The sequence below is a fragment of the Bos grunniens genome, chromosome 14 (assembly GCF_055505025.1).
Source record: "Bos grunniens cultivar Pamir isolate PY7600 chromosome 14, Bosgru_T2T1.0, whole genome shotgun sequence".
In the NCBI taxonomy this organism is placed as follows: Eukaryota; Metazoa; Chordata; class Mammalia; order Artiodactyla; family Bovidae; genus Bos; species Bos grunniens.
Genome location: NC_141178.1, coordinates 60,764,925 through 60,781,664, shown reverse-complemented (window position 1 = coordinate 60,781,664; position 16,740 = coordinate 60,764,925). Strand labels below are relative to the sequence as shown.

The window sequence follows — 16,740 nt, the reverse complement described above, 5'->3', positions numbered from 1 at the left end:
ACTCTCATGAGCTGTAATTTGCTGGCTTTCCCAAAGAAAACAGGAATTAAAAAAAAACTTTTAGAAAATGTTTATCTTTTTGTGTTTCTTACATGTTTTGTTTACTGCTTTAAATGTAGCTTTCTAGAATTGTTGTGAGCATTTTCTGTAGCATTCAATATATTTTTTAATTTTACGGGGCCTCCCAGAGGACTCAGTGGTAAAGAATCCACCTGCCAATGCTGGAGACCCAGGTTCCATCCTTGGGTCGGGAAGATCCCCTGGAGGAGAAAATGGCAACCCACTCCAGTATTCTTGCCTGGAGAATCCCATCGACAGAGGAGCCTGGCAGGCTACAGTCATGGGGTCGCACTGAGCCCGCTCGATTTAGCGACTAACAACAACAAATTGGGGGTAGAGTGTAAAAAAAAAAAAACTGGAATGGGAGAGTCGACTGTATTGCTCTCCTTTTAAAACAGACTCTAACTTTGCTTTTCTTCATTTAAGTCTTAACAGAAGAGTTTTTCATTAATTCAAATCGAGTGAGGTCACACTCCTGGAAGGAAGAAAGTGATTTCTTAAGTTTCGGGTAATGCGATTCTAGGTTCGAGCCCTATTCTGCTTGCGGTTGGGCGCTAGGGGCGGCGGTCAGATCTCCAGGGCTCGCGGTCTGGGTTGCACCAGCCCACGGCTTCCAGGCGGGAGGCGGGACCCGCCAAGGCTCCGGCGGACGTCTCGCGGCTCACACCGGGAGGAGGCGAGCAGCCCGCCCGCGCCGCCGCTGCCTCTCCCGCCGGCTCGCGAAGACGCAGACCCGGTCCCCGCATCGGCCGGGTGAGCCAGCTGCTGTTGGGTGCGCTGTTCCCCGGGGCGCACGGAACCTCGTGAGACCCAAGCTGGCCGCTGCAGGACTCTCTGGGCTGACTCGGACCTCCGGGGGCGGGGTGGGAGCTCAGGTAGGGGAAGTGGGTTTGTGTTTCTCCTATAAAGGTAAGGACTCTTCTCTCTAGCACTTCCTTGATGTAGTCAACGAGTCAGAGGAAGATTTCAACAGGTGGCCGAGAGCGATCACGTGGGGCAGGTTGGGCGCCGGCCGCCCCCTCCCTTAGGAACTGCTCTTCTCCGCAGAGCTGCGCGTGGTCCACAAGCCTCAGTGGTGCCCTCCGTCCATTCCGCCTGGCAGCCCCGGAGTCCGCGGCGCTGTTGCGCGGAGAGGGCGGCAGGAACCGGCCTCCCGTAGAAGGCCGGTGACTAGCTCGGAGCGCGGGTCGGGTCCCCGGGACCGCAGACCCCCGCGGGCCAACGGCGGAGAAGACCGAGTCTCTGTCCTCGCCAGGATGCACAACGCGTCGTACTGGGGGCCGGAGCGCGCCAACACGTCGTGCCCCGCGCCCGCACCCACGCTCGGCTGCCCCAACGCGTCCGGGCCGGCGCCGCCGCCGCTGCCGCCGCCCCTGGCCGTGGCCGTGCCCGTTGTGTACGCGGTGATCTGCGCAGTGGGACTGGCGGGCAACTCGGCGGTACTGTTCGTGCTGCTGCGGGCGCCGCGCAGGAAGACCGTCACCAACCTGTTCATCCTCAACCTGGCCGTGGCCGACGAGCTTTTCACGCTCGTGCTACCTGTCAACATCGCCGACTTTCTGCTGAGGCGCTGGCCCTTCGGGGAGCTCCTATGCAAGCTCGTCGTGGCCGTCGATCAGTACAACACCTTCTCCAGCCTCTATTTCCTCACGGTCATGAGCGCCGACCGCTACCTGGTGGTGCTGGCCACCGCCGAGTCGCGTCGGGTGGCCGGCCGCACGTACGGCGCCGCGCGCGCGGTGAGCCTGGCCGTCTGGGGGGTCGCGACCCTGGTGGTGCTGCCCTTCGCGGTGTTCGCGCGGCTCGACGAGGAGCAGGGCCGGCGCCAGTGCGTGCTGGTCTTCCCGCAGCCCGAGGCCTTGTGGTGGCGCGCGAGCCGCCTGTACACGCTGGTGCTCGGCTTTGCCATCCCAGTGTCCACCATCTGCGTCCTCTACACCTCGCTGCTGTGCCGGCTGCGCGCCATACGCCTCGACAGCCACGCCAAGGCCCTGGACCGCGCCAAGAAGCGGGTGACCGTCCTGGTGGTGGCCATCCTGGCCGTGTGCCTTCTCTGCTGGACGCCCTACCACCTGAGCACCGTGGTGGCGCTCACCACCGACCTCCCGCAGACGCCGCTGGTCATCGCCGTGTCCTACTTCATCACCAGCCTGAGCTACGCCAACAGCTGCCTCAACCCTTTCCTCTACGCCTTCCTGGACGACAGCTTCCGCCGGAGCCTCCGCCAGCTGCTGGCGTGCCGCACCACCTCCTGAGCCCGATGACGAGGAGCCGGCGTTCGGGGTCGCTCAGGGTGGTTCCCGACCCGCGGCGCTCCCGAAACCCCTCTCCCAGCTTGCTAGAGATGCGGATTCTTGGGCCTGTCCCGGGACCTCCGACCTCGGAAGCTCTGCGGCTGCGCGCGCAATTTGAATTTGTCGAGGCCTCAGGGTGCTGCGGGAGCGCGCGGAGCTTGGGGACCGCTGCGGCTGACAGCGCACAGACGGCTGCCTAATGCCAAAGGGCACCGAGGCAACACCGAGGCAACCCCTGAGCTTGACACGGGAGGGGAGGAAGGGGGTCGTGATGCTGAGACCCACTTTCCGTTCCCCTCCAGCCTCCTGCCCCAGCCGAGCGCAGCCCGGATCTAGGAAGAGCCCTCGGCGCCGTCATGGGAGAGGCCCAAGTATGCTGCGGGCGCCCTGGCGTCGGCTCCACGCTCGGCTTCTCGAATTTCCAGCAGCGACCGTCTGCGCTGCTCCAGCTGCAGAGCAGCCTGGCACGGGCCCCTGGCGCTTTCCGCGCGCTCTCGCCGCGGGGGAAGAGGGTCCGGGTGCGCGCGGGCGCTCCCACCTCGCCAAGCTGGAGAGAGGCTGAGGCCGCCCGGGAATTTGCGAGGGACACAGAGCAGCTCGGGTGACGGGGCAGGGGATGAATATGTGCGTCCGTGTGTGTGTGTGTGTGTGTGTGAATGTGTGTGTGCGCGTGAATGTGTGTGTGCGCGCGCGCGCCTAGCGGAAGCCGGGGCTTTGGGTGAAGGAGGATGGAAATGGGCTGTGATGTCTACACAGCAGTTATTAATATAAAAGCGGTGATAAACCCTTCGTGTCCCAGCCACTTCTCTCTTAGCCTTTCCACTTTCCCACTCCTATGGTCACCGCGGAGCCCCGCGCGCCAGGCTCGGGAAAGGCCAGGAGCCGAGTCCCCGGCAGGGTTGCGGCGCCCCCTGGTGGAGCCACTGCAGGCGCCGAGCATCCCAAACAGCACTGTGTGGACAGGTGAGCGAGCGCACATGCGAAGCCGCTCTTTTCCGTGGCTCGGTTACTCGTCATCGCTTCCCTCTGCAGAGGGATTCAATCCACCTACGCCCCTCTGCCCCCGACGACCTCTAGTACAGCTTGGAGCAGTTCGTTGCAATTCTTTGTGTGCGTATTGCTTTTCGAGGTTGAGAACTTTATAAATATGTGTGTACTAAAACGTGTACAAAAACGTGTACTAATCTCACAGGCTTTTGTGGACTTAATGAGATCAAGAGGAGATGCGCATCCACTCCAGCGTTCCCTTTCTCCTCATATGCTTCATCCTCTTCGCCTCAGAGAGAGCTGAAATGACGAGACCTTATAATAACCTCTCCTGGGTTCCTTTCCACAGGGCCCTGGGTGATGTCTGGTCCAAGCTGAGAAAGGAAACCAGACAGCACCCTATCTTTATTTTATCTTTACTTATAGGAGACACAAGTGAATTAATAGAGAGGACTGACATTAGCTTTGCCCAGCCATCTATAGTCTTCAGACCTGAGGGCAGAGCATTAACCAGACTCCAGTCATTAATGAGTATTTTAAAAGAGTTTTTTTTTTTCCCCCTTTGGGATGAATTCCAAACAGGAATGAAAATTTCTAAAAGTATTTGTTTCCTACTGTCAGGATTAGGTGTGATATAACGTAGTGTTGCTGGTTTGGCAGGATTTGTTAACTTAGATTAATGGACATTAACCACTTTCTCTTACCTTTAAAATATTTTTAACAAAATAAATGAAATGGAAAATCAGGAAGGGAGTTCTTCCCCCCACACCCACCCCGGCCCCCAAAGGAAGATGCTAACTCCCTTCCTCCTTTTCATGAATAAGAATTGCTTCCTTGGCTTTCAAAGCTATTAGGAACAACAGGGTGATTCATAGCTATCAGTTTAGAAAATGTAAATTTAGAAACATACCTTGGGTGACAAATAATAGTATTAATAGCTTCAGAATATGGTTTTCTATTTCCAGTGCATTTTGATGGCATTTGAACAGTGCTCTGCTGGTGGGTTTCAGAGCCCTCTTCAAATTCATTTTAGTATCTTTCAAATTTCTTGGAAACATTCTATTTACTTTCTTCGTGACTCACAAAATTATTTTGTGAATCCTGAGTAGTTAGTTTTTCAACATTAAAAATGTAAGTGTAGAGTAACTGCTCATCCTTTGAGGTGATGGACAAAAAGCAAAGTGGATATTCTGCCACAAACCCAGATTTGAAGCTTCGTCTGTCTTCGTAAAGTGAGTGACTGTATTTTGACATCCTCGGGATACACATGAGGGCAGAGCCGAGTGACCCGCCTATCGATGGCACCCCCCACACACACACACACACGGATCAGCCTGGCTGTCTTTGAATCTACAAGAAGATCACTGGAAAAAACAGGACTGACATGGCTGTGTTGTCCATGCAGCCAGGGGTGGACTGGCATCCTTGTATGTGTGTGGGATTAAATGGGACCCAGTACTTGTTTCCTCCTGGCTTTCTACATCGTTGGATAAACTGTTGTATCATTGCTTCTAGGTTGTTGCCTTCATAATAGCATGTAGAACTCCAGACTATAAGTCTCAGGCTACCTTCTTATGACTTAGGTACCAAGCAAAATAACCATGCCAGTAGCCCTGACACAGTAGAATTTACTCACCTCATTGCATTGCAAAGGTTTTAACTCTGTGTTGAATTTTTGCAGTCTTCCTGTAAACTGTGTTGTTTGGTTCTACTACTTCTGTTATTTTAAAATGTCTACTTTGTTTTACTAGGTTTTACTTAGTACAGTTATGTAATGTATATGCTTAGGCATTCTCTAGAGAAATGCAGAAATTCTGCTTGTCCATGGCAAGGAAGCTCTGGTTAAAATAAAAGCTGAAACATTCTGTGTGGAGAGTTAATATTCTATTTCTGAGAACATGGATCCATAATTCAGTCACCTTAGCATTTATGTGTCATTAATTTTAAAAACACTGCCTTCAGGGAAATTTTATCTAATGGATAAGCAATGAATAGATAGAAGAACTTTACAGGATAAGGTTAAATGTGAAATCCCCTCACCTTTTTATTTTGGTTGATTGTGAAAATGATGTAAAACTGCCAATTAGCACAAAAACCCTGGGTCATATGCTGGATGGAAAAAGGATAATAAGCTTGTTATTTCATTCATTTCTTGAATATTTGAGCAGCTTGTGTGGAGAGTGAGAAGGGAAGAGAAATGGCTTAAATTGTCATCATACACACTGCTATTTCAGCTAGCAGAATGCGCAGACATGGCACACGAATGGTCATGGTAGAGAAGCTCACTAGAAAAACCCTCAACTTCCTGAAAACTCCTTTCCTCAGCAATATGCTGGGGAAACAGCAGCAAGCGATGTTCCGGCTAGATCATTCTGTAGGATCATTGCCCTTGTCCAGCTAAGGAACGTGTCAGAGACTGCTTTCCTAAGGCTCTTTTATGAGCATGGCTTCCAGTCTGGCACTTTGGTCCCCGTTTTATATACTAAGTGAGATACTGTATGTGGGTCGATTTGGCAAGGGTCAAAAGACCAATCAGGAACAATCAGAGCCATCTGGTTCCTGTTCTAGGAATTGTCTCATCCTATTCCAGCAGAGATGAACTTGGTTGCATTGTGTAATCTGAAGTTATCAGACCATAGAAAACATGGAAGTCTTTGAAATAATTTGTGGACCAGGCAAGACATACCTACTATTGCCATGTCATGTACAAAGGGAAGATAAGATTTAACAGTAAAACTTCAGTCTTCACGCAGAATCTTGAAAGTGTGCAGTGTTGTTGAAGTTTATATAAGAATAAAAATTCCTTGACTAAAGCTCAACCCCCAAAGTACCAGGTACATTGTAACCTGCATGCTTTGGGCGTAAGGACCTGGGCCCAGGAGCGCCATTGAAGCAGAGCAGAAAGTTAACAGCGCCTCTTTATACAGAGCAGAGTTTCACAATGGAGGATACTGTCCTTAAACTTAGGGCAAGCTACATGTATTTATACCACATCTCATAGGGTTATACAAAGACATTCTATCATATCAATTAAAAGAAAAGAAAAAAAGATGGGGAAAGGGAAGAAAAGGTAAACTGGCATCTCTGAGAAACGTCAGGATCCGTGAACTGCACGCTCCCCAGGCTGGAACAGAATGTCTTTTTTGGGAACTCTCTCCCGGTAGGGGGAGATTCACTGGTGGCTCAGACGGTAAAGAATCTGCCTGCAATGCAGGAAACCTGGGTTCTGTCCCTGGGGTGGGAAGATCCCCTTGAGGAGGGCATGGCAACTCCAGTATTCTTGCCTGGAGAATCCTATGGACAGAGGAGCCTGGTGGGTTACAGTCCACGGGGTCACAAAGAGTCAGACACAACTGAGTGACTAACACTTTCACTTTTCATCTTTAACAGCAGATACTCGATGAACGTTTTTTATTGGAGGGATAAATGAGTATGTTTAAGTCAGAGTTCAGAGAGTTTTTTTCATAGTTTATCATTTGTACCTATTTTCATATCAATTGTTTCAGTTCAGTCGCTCAGTCCTGTCTAACTTTTTGCTACCCCATGGACTGCAGCATGCCAGGCCTCCCTGTCCATCACCAACTCCTGGAGTTTGCTCAAACTCATGTCCATTGAGTCAGTGATACCATCCAACCATCTCATCCTCTGTCGTCCCCTTCTCCTCCTACCTTCAACCTTTCCCAACATCAAGGTCTTTTCCAGTGAGTCCGTTCTTCGTATCAGGTGGCCAAAGTATTGGAATTTCAGCTTCAGCATCAATCCTTCCAATGAATATTCAGGACTAATTTCTTTTAGGACTGATTGGTTTGATCTCCTTGAAGTCAATTGTTTTGTTTCCATAAATTTTCAACTTGAGTAGATTAAAGTCTATTTTTGAGAAAAGTCACCAGAGGGCGCACTGAGATAATTTTTGTAAGAAAAAAGTATTCAAGCCAATTGGATCTTTTATATAAGTAATTTCACCAGGTTTCTTTCAGAACAGAAATTCTTATGACTATGTAACATTTCTGTAAAATAAAAATTACAAAGTTCAACCCACAAAATTAAAAATATTGATAGTTATAGATTTATTCTTGAAACAGATATCCATAATTAAGATAACTCTGGCCTGAAACAGTTTAAGTAATTATGTTAATCCTCTGTATACAGAGGAATTGTTTGAATTATAAAGAATCTGCCAGCAATGCAGGAGACCTGGGTGTGATCCCTGGGTCAGGTATATCCCCTGAAGGAGGGAATGGCTACCCAGTCCAGTCTTCTTGCCTGGAGAATTCCATGGACAGAGAAGCCTGGCAGGTTACAGTCCATGGGGCCACAGAGAGTCAGTCAGACACGACTGAGGAACTAACACTTGGATACAATTGCTAGGGAATTTAATATTTAATTCTATAGTTATGTCCACAGGATTTAAACTTCAGGATTTTAACTTAACAATTGCTATATTTGGATATTATTTTTATGTTACCTCAAACATTTGGATTTTTCCAAACACAATCAATTTAAACTTAACCTTAATTCTGCTATGTGGATATTGATAAACCTAGATAATTAACCATAAAATAGATTAGCCTATTAGTAATTAATAAGTGATAACTGAGTAACATTGGTCTCCATATAACTCTTTTGATGGAGGGCAATTTTTCTGATAAGTCAGGAATCAGATGCAGAGTTGATGCAATGGTCCGGGGTTGATGCTTTGATGCTTTGAACGTCCGGGGTCCTTTAAAATCATTTTTTTTTTTTAATTTATCTGGCTGTCCTGAATCTTCTTTGTGGCGCTCAAGTTCTTAGTTGTGGCATGTGGGGTCTAATGTCCTGACCAGGGATTGAACCTGGGTCCCCTGCATTGGGAGCACGGAGTCTGAGCCACCGGACCACCAGCGAAGTCCCTGGGTCCTTTAAAGACTTCCCGGCACCATTCTTAGCACAAGCTGTTTTCTTGCCACTTCATCATCACAAGTCCAGCCTCTTTTCTGTATTCCCTTCAGGAAGAAAGACAAGGAGAGAGGAAGAGGTCACGCCTATATACAGAGAGCAATAATTTCCCTGGAGGTCTCCAATGAACTTGGGCTTACATACACATCACTTACACCGTGTATGGTTTGTTTTTGGAGTTGTACACTGTTTGGACAACTGTATAATGACCCATATCTACCGTTATACACTCGCATTGGGTAGTTCCAGGCCCCTCACCTTGAAATCCCTGCCATGTCCCCGGTGCTCCACCTACTCACCCTTCTGTCCCCAAACTCTGGCAACCACTGATCTTTCTACTGTCTCCATAGTTTTGCCTTTTTAGGAAGTCTTACAGGTAAAATTATATGGTATGTAGCCTTTTTATTCGGAGAAGGCAATGGCACCCCACTCCAGTACTCTTGCCTGGAGAATCCCATGGATGGAGGAGTCTGGTAGGCTGTAGTCTATGGGGTCGAAAAGAGTCGGACACGACTGAGCGACTTCACTTTCACTTTTCACTTTCATGCATTGGAGAAGGAAATGGCAACCCACTCCAGTGTTCTTGCCTGGAGAATCCCAGGGATGGGGCATCCTGGTGGGCTGCCGTCTATGGGGTCGCACAGAGTCGGACACGACTGAAGTGACTTAGCAGTAGCAGTAGCAGCCTTTTTATTGGAGAAGGAAATGGCAACCCATTCCAGTCCTCTTGCCTGGAAAATCCCAGGGACAGAGGAGCCTGGTGGGCTGCCATCTATGGGGTCGCACAGAGTTGGATACAACTGAAGTGACTCAGCAGCAGCGGCAGCAGCCTTTTTATACTGGCTTGTTTCAGTTAGTGATTCTGCTTGCTTACTCAGTCGCTTAGTTGTGTCTGACTCTTTGCCATGCCATGGACTGTAGCCCACCAAGCTTCTCTGTCCCTGGTATTCTCCAGGCAAGAATAATGCAGTAGGTTGCCATTTCCTCCTTGAGGGGATCTTCCCAACCCAGGGATCAAACCCTTGTCACCTGTTTCTTCTGCATTGGCAGGTGGATTCTTTACCACTGAGTTACCTGACAAACCCTAAGCAAGCAAGCAATGTAAAATCATACAGTATGTTGCCTTTTTATACTGGTGTCTTTCAGCTAGTAAAATGCACTTAAGTTTCCTCTATGTCTTTTCATGCCTTGAAAACTGTTTTTTTTTTACCATGACACGAGATTTTAGTTCCCCCACCAGGGACTAATTCCAGGCCACGGCAGTGAAGGTGCCAAGTTCTAACCACTGGACTGCCAGGAATTCCCAAGAGCTCATTTCTTGTTAGTGCTGAATGACATTGCCTAGATGTATTGCTCTTTGTTAATCCATTTACCCACTGAAGGACATCTTGGTTGCTCCCAGGATTTAGCAATTGTGAAGAAAACTGCTATAAATATTTGTGCACAGGGGTTTGTGTAAGTAGAAGTTTTTTACCTTGTAAATATAAGGAGTATGAGAAAATCTAAATGAAAACGTCTTCCCCAGTTAAGCAAAGAACTGAAATTTATTTTTTTTGAAACTGCTATACTTTCATGTAAGGGGCATGACAGACAAAAATATACTGTGACTATTCAGAAAATTCTTCGAGAAAAAAAGTAAAAAGTAATGGAAATGCTCTTTCATAAAAGTAAAACCCCTTTGTAATACCAAGATTATTTTCTGTTTATTTAGGTCTCATAAAACCTTTAGTTTTGAGATTGTGCATTCTATGGAAAGGGCATATTTATTTAGTAATAGCAAAGATAAATGGCTTTTTAAAAAAGGTTATATGCCTTAAATATCATTAAACTTCGTATCTTCAGCATAAGTTGAATTCCTGGATTTCATCCTCTATCAATAGATGACACAGATGATGAGATGGTTGGAAGGCATCACTGACTCAATGGACATGAGTTTGAGCAAACTCCAGGAGATTGTAAAGGACAGAGAAGCTTGGTGTGCTGCAGTCGTGGGATCGGAAAGAGCAGGACACGACTCAGCAACTGAACAACAACAAATGGCCCAGAGGGGCCAGCGATAGAGACCAGTCGACATAATGTATTTCAACAGATGCTGGAAGGATTAAGTGCTATCAGTCAGGGTCCACTAAAAGATTCTCAAGGAAAGCTCTGAAAATATTAGGTTACCTAAAGATTAGAATTTTGAGTCATAAACAAGAGTTTGAAGTTAAAAAACAATTTTTTTTAAGGAAACAAACAAAAAAACAGGTTCCCTACACTGGAGCCCCTCATATCCTTGGTCCATGGTGACTGGAGACGGGTTTCACTGTAGCCAGCAGCCACCCTCAGGGCCTCGGCTTCAATTGCCTTTTCTCTTCTTCTGCTCCATCTGAAGGCAAAAATGTGACTAATTAGGGCCATAAACTGCACAATTGTAGGGAACTATATAGACCCAGTAAAACCCAACAGATTCAGAGCCTGCTCTTGGCTGAGAAGCCAGGAATCTACTTTCATCCTGAGTTATGGCTCCAATTGCCAGACTCTTAAGGAAACAAGGTCCCTCAGTTCGATTTTCCGAGAGCTGAGCCCTGTCCAGACGTCCCTACACGCTGCAGCTGGCGGGACGCGCAGGCTGTCCCCTGAGTCCTCTGACTCATTTCTGTCTCCAGCCTGCTCCTCTCTATCCTCTAGCCTCTCTGTTGACTCATTGACCTGAGCTTTGCACTCCTCACTAATTGCATCTATTTCTCTCCAGGTCATCACAAATCACCGTTTCCAAACCTCATTTTTATCTCAGGTGCTTATAAAATGATTCTTGTTTAAAGATTGAAAGAGCTTCTGTGATTACATATAATTGAGTACAGAACTAGCCTCCCTGCTTATCAGTCTCATTAAATGGGGGAAAAAATGAGAGAAAAATCAGTCTTGACAACTGAGGAGCCTCGTTGGAACAGCAAGCTGATTGAATCTCTGCTTCTGAACTGGATGTTTTGCTCTTGGATAAACACAACATACATAAGAAATGACTGTTCCTATGTGTTAACTTTGTTTAAAAATACTTTAGGAAATGTTCTGTATTATTAAAGGACCCAGTCTAAAACCTTTATCATATCCTTCAAGGCTCACCACAATTTAACCTCCATTTAATTTATAATTCTTGTAAAAAATTGAAGTGAAATTCTCATAATAGAAATGTAACCTAAAAATGAATGATTGATAATTACTACATTCATAAAGTTGATACATAATTACTACATTACATACATTCACCACCTCTGTCTGCTCCCAAACATTCTCATCACTCAGAATGAACCCTGTGTCCACTAAGCAGTCTTTCTTACCTCCTCTTCCCCAGCTCCTGGCAACCACCAGTCTGTAACTATTCTGGATACGCTGTATAAAGGGAATCATAGAATATGTGACCTTTGGGGTCTGATGTATTTCACACAATAGAATGTTTTCAAGATTCATCCACGTTGTAACATGTATCAGTACTTCAGCTGGTGGACACTTGAAGTCTACACTCTGTGTTCGGCTATTATGAATAATGCTACTGTGAATATTCAGGTGCAAGTTCTTATGCAGACATGCTTTCGCTTCTCCTCGGTGAAAATGAATGGAACTACTGGATCGCGTGGGGACTCTCTGTTTAACCTGTTGAGGAGCTGAAGGGCTCTTTCCCAAAGTGGTGGTACCATCTTACATCAAATGGTAGAGGCTAATGGTTCTAATTTATCTACCTTCTCACCAACACTTGTATAATCTCTTTAAAAAAAATCATAGTCTCCTAGTGGGTATGAAGTGGTATCACATCGTGGTTTTGACTTGTATTTCCCTAGTGACTAATGACACTGAGCATGGTTTCATGTGCCTGTTGGCCACTTGCATATCTTCTTTGCAGAAATGTCTACTAAAATCTTCGGCCTGTTTCTCTGAATGTATGCATGTGTATATGCACGTACTAGTTAACACCTAATGTCACTGTCGTATTTCACACTGTTCTTCATTTTTGAACTCCTAAAGAAAAACACTGTTGCATTGATTGTTAAATCTGCATTTATCTGGGGATTTTAAAGCTGATGGTAGTGGTGGTAGTTTAGTTGCTAAGTGGTGTCCGACTCTTGCGACCCCATGGACAGAGGAGCCTGGCAGGCTCCAGGGGATTCTCCAGGCAAGAATACTGGAATGGGTTGCCATTTCCTTCTCTGGGGGATCTTCCCAACCCAGGAATCGAACCCAGGTCTCCTGCATTGTAGGCAGATTCTTTACCAACTGAGCTACAAGGGAAGCCCCTCCGAAGCTGAGCAGAAGATTAATAGGAAGATTTTAATTGAAAGACAGTGATCACAGAAATAGAATGCCTTGTGGATCTAAATGTGTGCCCATTTTTAAATTGGGTAATTTGTCTTTTTGTCGTTGGGTTGTAGACATTCTTTATAGATTCTAGATCCTAGACCCTTTCAGGTATATGATTTGCAAGAACAGTTTTCTCTATTCTGTTGGTTGTCTTTTAATTTTCCTGATAGTGCCCTTTAATGCACAAAAGGTTTAAATTCTGATGAAGTTCAGTTTATTCTTTTTTTTTTTTTCTGTTGCTTATGCCTTTAGTGTTAAGTTTTAAATTTCAAGTCAAAGAAAAGATGAAGGGGTAAAAAAGTGTCTCTCTGACTCGGTGCTATTTGACTGCCTTCAAAAACTTACAGGAAATGGAAGATAAGTTCTGGCCAATGGTACTCTCTCTTCACTGTTTGCTAGTATGAAAAAACAACAGAAGCCTTTCAATGTTTATAAACGATGACTTTTTCTGAGAACTTGCAACTCGTCGGAAATAGCTTTTTATTCAAAGAGGCAGAGATGTAACCTCAAAGATCAAGTGCAGCTTGCCAGTTATGATCAAAGGGCTGCATTTTGGGGGGAGTCTGCACTTGTATCTCTTCTTAGCAAAAACTGTGGATGTGTTCCCATACCAAAAGACAAACCTAATACCAACAGATACAAGCTAGAAGATGGTCTTGTGAAAGCTACTGACATTTATTTATTGGGATCCTCCAGGTTTCACGTATGAGAGCTCCTTGAAGAGAATTTCCCATTTCATTCCCTGACATCTCAGAAACAGACTGTGTTATTGACATTATTGCTCTCTGGTTGAAGGTTTAGGGACAGCATGTAAGATGTGCCTTCAGTTATTCATTGTGACAGGAACTGATCAGGTTCAGCATGGAATGCTGCTCCACATTCAGCCCACAGATGACACCCTGGCGGGGGAGTCGGGCATGGAGGCTGAACCCTTCTTGGATGCACAGAAAGTGCCATGCAGGGATTGGGTGCTGCCATCAGCGTCCCGGGCAGGGGTGTGGGGTGGAAGCTTGGGTCCATGCTCAACCCTGTGGAGCCACAGGGGTGGAGCAGTGGGAAGGGGTGCAGGCTTCCTGCTGGGGTGTGGCCGAAGGAGAGTGGATATTACTAGAAAGGTTTTCTAGTCTTAAACCTTCCCAGTCCCCTGGCCAGGGAGCAGGCTTTCCTCAGATCCCTCTGAGTCCATGCTGCTGGCAGTTCGGGGTCAGAGTGGAATAAGGTGTCTGTTGCCTAGGAACCCAGGGCAGCTGGTGCTGCTCAACCTTGGGTCCCTGGGCTGCCCTCCTGGTCTCTGCATTCCAGAGTCTTCCCAGGCTTGCTTGTTTTACCTGGACTTTTTAGTTGGAAGAGGTATGAACAGGGTCTTTGCTGGAACAAGAAATCCCCTTGTCTCTTTAATTTTTTATTTTTTTAATGTATTTTATTGACATACAGTTGACTTATACTGTTGTGTTAATTTCTGCTTTATAGCACAGAGACTCAGTTATACCCACGCATATATATATATATATATATATATATATATATATATATATCTTTCTTTATGGTTTGTCACAGGATGTTGAATATAGCTCCTTGTGCTATACAGTAGGTCCGTATTGCTTATTCATCCTCTATATAATAGTGTGTATCTGCTCATCCCAGACGCCCCCTCCGCCCTTCCTGCAGCCCCCTTAACAACCACAAGTCTGCTCTCTATTCTAAGTCTGTTTCTGCTTTGTAGATACGTTCATTTGTGTCATACTTTCAGTTTCCACATGTAAGTGATATTCTTTTATATTTATAATATAAATATAAATATTCTCAACCCACACGAACAAAGCTTCTATCCCTCAATTTCCACCAAAATCACCTTTGCTAACGTTAATCATGACTTTGTCGGGTAACTTTCTGGGCTAAACCCAGTGATGGCTTCTCATTCTCAACGCGTTCAGCCGTGAGCAGTTTCTAGCACAGGTAAGCACGCCTCTCTGAGACACTCTTTACTTGGCTGAAGGATACTCCTCTTCCTCAGTTATTTTGCTGCTGCTCTGATCACTCACTTTCTGAGTCCTTTGCTACAATCTGGAAACACTGCAGTGTCCAGAACTCTGCTCTCAGATCTCACCTTTTCTCAAGGCTGTGTTTACCCTCAGTCCGGCTCATGGCTTTACATGCCATCTACAGTTAAATGCATGCTTACAATTTCTAAATGTATGTCTGGACTCTGACTCCCTTTAAAATGCCAGACTTAATTCTGCAACACTTACTTGACATTTCAGATATAAGCTATCTATAGGCATCTCAGCTTTACTGTGGTTCCTTTCACATCTTCTCTTTTCTTGGTCAGTGATGACTCCATCCCTCCAGCTAAGGCCAAAAACCTGGTGTTATCCTTGACTTCTCTCTTGTGTTCTACATCCAATTTGTCAAAAGGCCCATCAATTCTAGCTTCAAAATGCACCTATGGCCTGTCCTTTTCTCATCCCTCATCTTGATGTGAGTCACCCTCTTCTCAGGGGGTGGCCGTGGCTGCATCACAATGGTACCTCAGCCTCGTCCCTTTTCCCATCTGAGTCTCATGCTGTCAGCTTCTCAATCTGCAAAATCACATGTGCAGCAGTTAACAAAACACTTGTCCTGCTTCCTCTGTTTATATAACGTGTTAGGACTTGTGGCATTTGCGATTTTTAAGCACTGCACTTATTTTCCTACTTAATTTCCTAAGGTAATATAAATAACTTTTATAGAATAAATTCTTAAAGTTTATTTTACACTTAGAAAAATCATGCATATTCCTACTTTAAGGGTTCAACAACTTTGCCTTTCAGTGACAAAGTAAATTGAAAACAATTTAAGTGTAAGTACCAGAGGGTGACTGGTTCCCAGTTTGTGTTAGAGTGGGATTATTTTTACAAATTCTCATCCATGGTAGATTTGAGAGGGAGGAGCTGGAGATTCCCTGCAAGGTCAGCCAGTCCATTCTCCCAATTAGGGCAGCATATTTTTCTTCCAGATGAGCCTTTTAAACCTTCACCCTGCCAAGGTAATGTCCCGGGTCTCAATATAATAGGGATCATTGGAGCCATTGGAGCCTTGGGAGCTGTCAGCGTTTATGATCTAAAGGGAGCTCAGTGCATGGTGTATGCACCATTAAAACACCTATAGCTGCTCTGGTTGACAAGGACCATTTATCTGCTCGACATCAAAATAGTCTAAGTCAGTGGTCCCCAACCTTTTTGGCACCAGAGACCAGTTTCATGGAAGACAATTTTTCCACAGACCAGGAGTAGGGGGATGGTTTGGGATGATTCACGCCCATTACATTTATTGAGCACTTTATTTCTATTATTACTACATCAGCTCCACCTCAGATCATCAGGCATTAGATCCCGGAGGTTGGGGACCCCTGGTCTAAGTCACAGGGGTTGCTGTTTCTTGTCTTCATGGAGGGGCTTTTTCCTTCTAGTTTATCATTCCTTCCATCCAGCTATCTTGCCAATGTACTCATAGATTACCTCAGTATTTTCCATTCTCCATTTCTCTGGTGGTTCAGATGGTAAAGAATCTGCTTGCAATGTGGGAGACCTGGGTTCGATCCCTGAGTTGGAAAGATCCCCTGGAGAAAGGAATGGCAACCCACTTCAGTATTCTTGCCTGGAGAATGCCATGGACAGTGGAGCCTTGTGGGCTACAGTCCACGGGGTTGCAAAGAGTTGGACACGACTGAAACAATTTAGCACACAATAACCATATAAAGCTGATGTCAGCATCACAATCACAGTAATGAACATCTCTACAACTGCCAAAAGTCCTATCAAAACTGGGCTGCACTGCAGTGCTGGGTTACTGGTGTCTGCCGAGACTGACCTTCTGACAAGTTGATGGAAGCCGGGTTCCTCTGAAGGCCCAGACTTGCAGACAGTCACTTCCTTTCCCCACCAGCAGTTCCTGCCTGTGTAGGATGGTGGGATGGTAAGAATTTGTAAACTTTAACCTCACCAGAAAAAGCAAAGATATTAAACCTCACTTAAAAAGCAGAGACATTACTTTGCCGACAAATGTCCTATAGTCAAAACTACTGGTTTCTCCGGTAGTCATGTATGGATGTGAGAGTTGGATTATAAAGAAAGCTGAGCACGGAAGAACT

The 16,740-nt window shown here is 46.1% G+C and overlaps 1 protein-coding gene across 1 annotated transcript; it reads left to right on the top strand.

Moving 5' to 3' along the window:
• The first annotated feature begins 639 nt into the window (after positions 1-639).
• NPBWR1 (neuropeptides B and W receptor 1) lies at positions 640-5,200 on the top strand. The gene has a single exon (XM_086335470.1). It carries the CDS (start codon positions 1,317-1,319, stop codon positions 2,313-2,315), a length of 999 nt encoding a protein of 332 aa, XP_086191596.1. The 5' UTR covers positions 640-1,316; the 3' UTR covers positions 2,316-5,200.
• The last annotated feature ends 11,540 nt before the right edge of the window (positions 5,201-16,740 follow it).

Excerpts from the sequence above, each read along its gene's own strand:
- NPBWR1 (XM_086335470.1), top strand. The coding sequence starts at position 1,317 with ATGCACAACGCGTCGTACTGGGGGCCGGAGCGCGCCAACACGTCGTGC.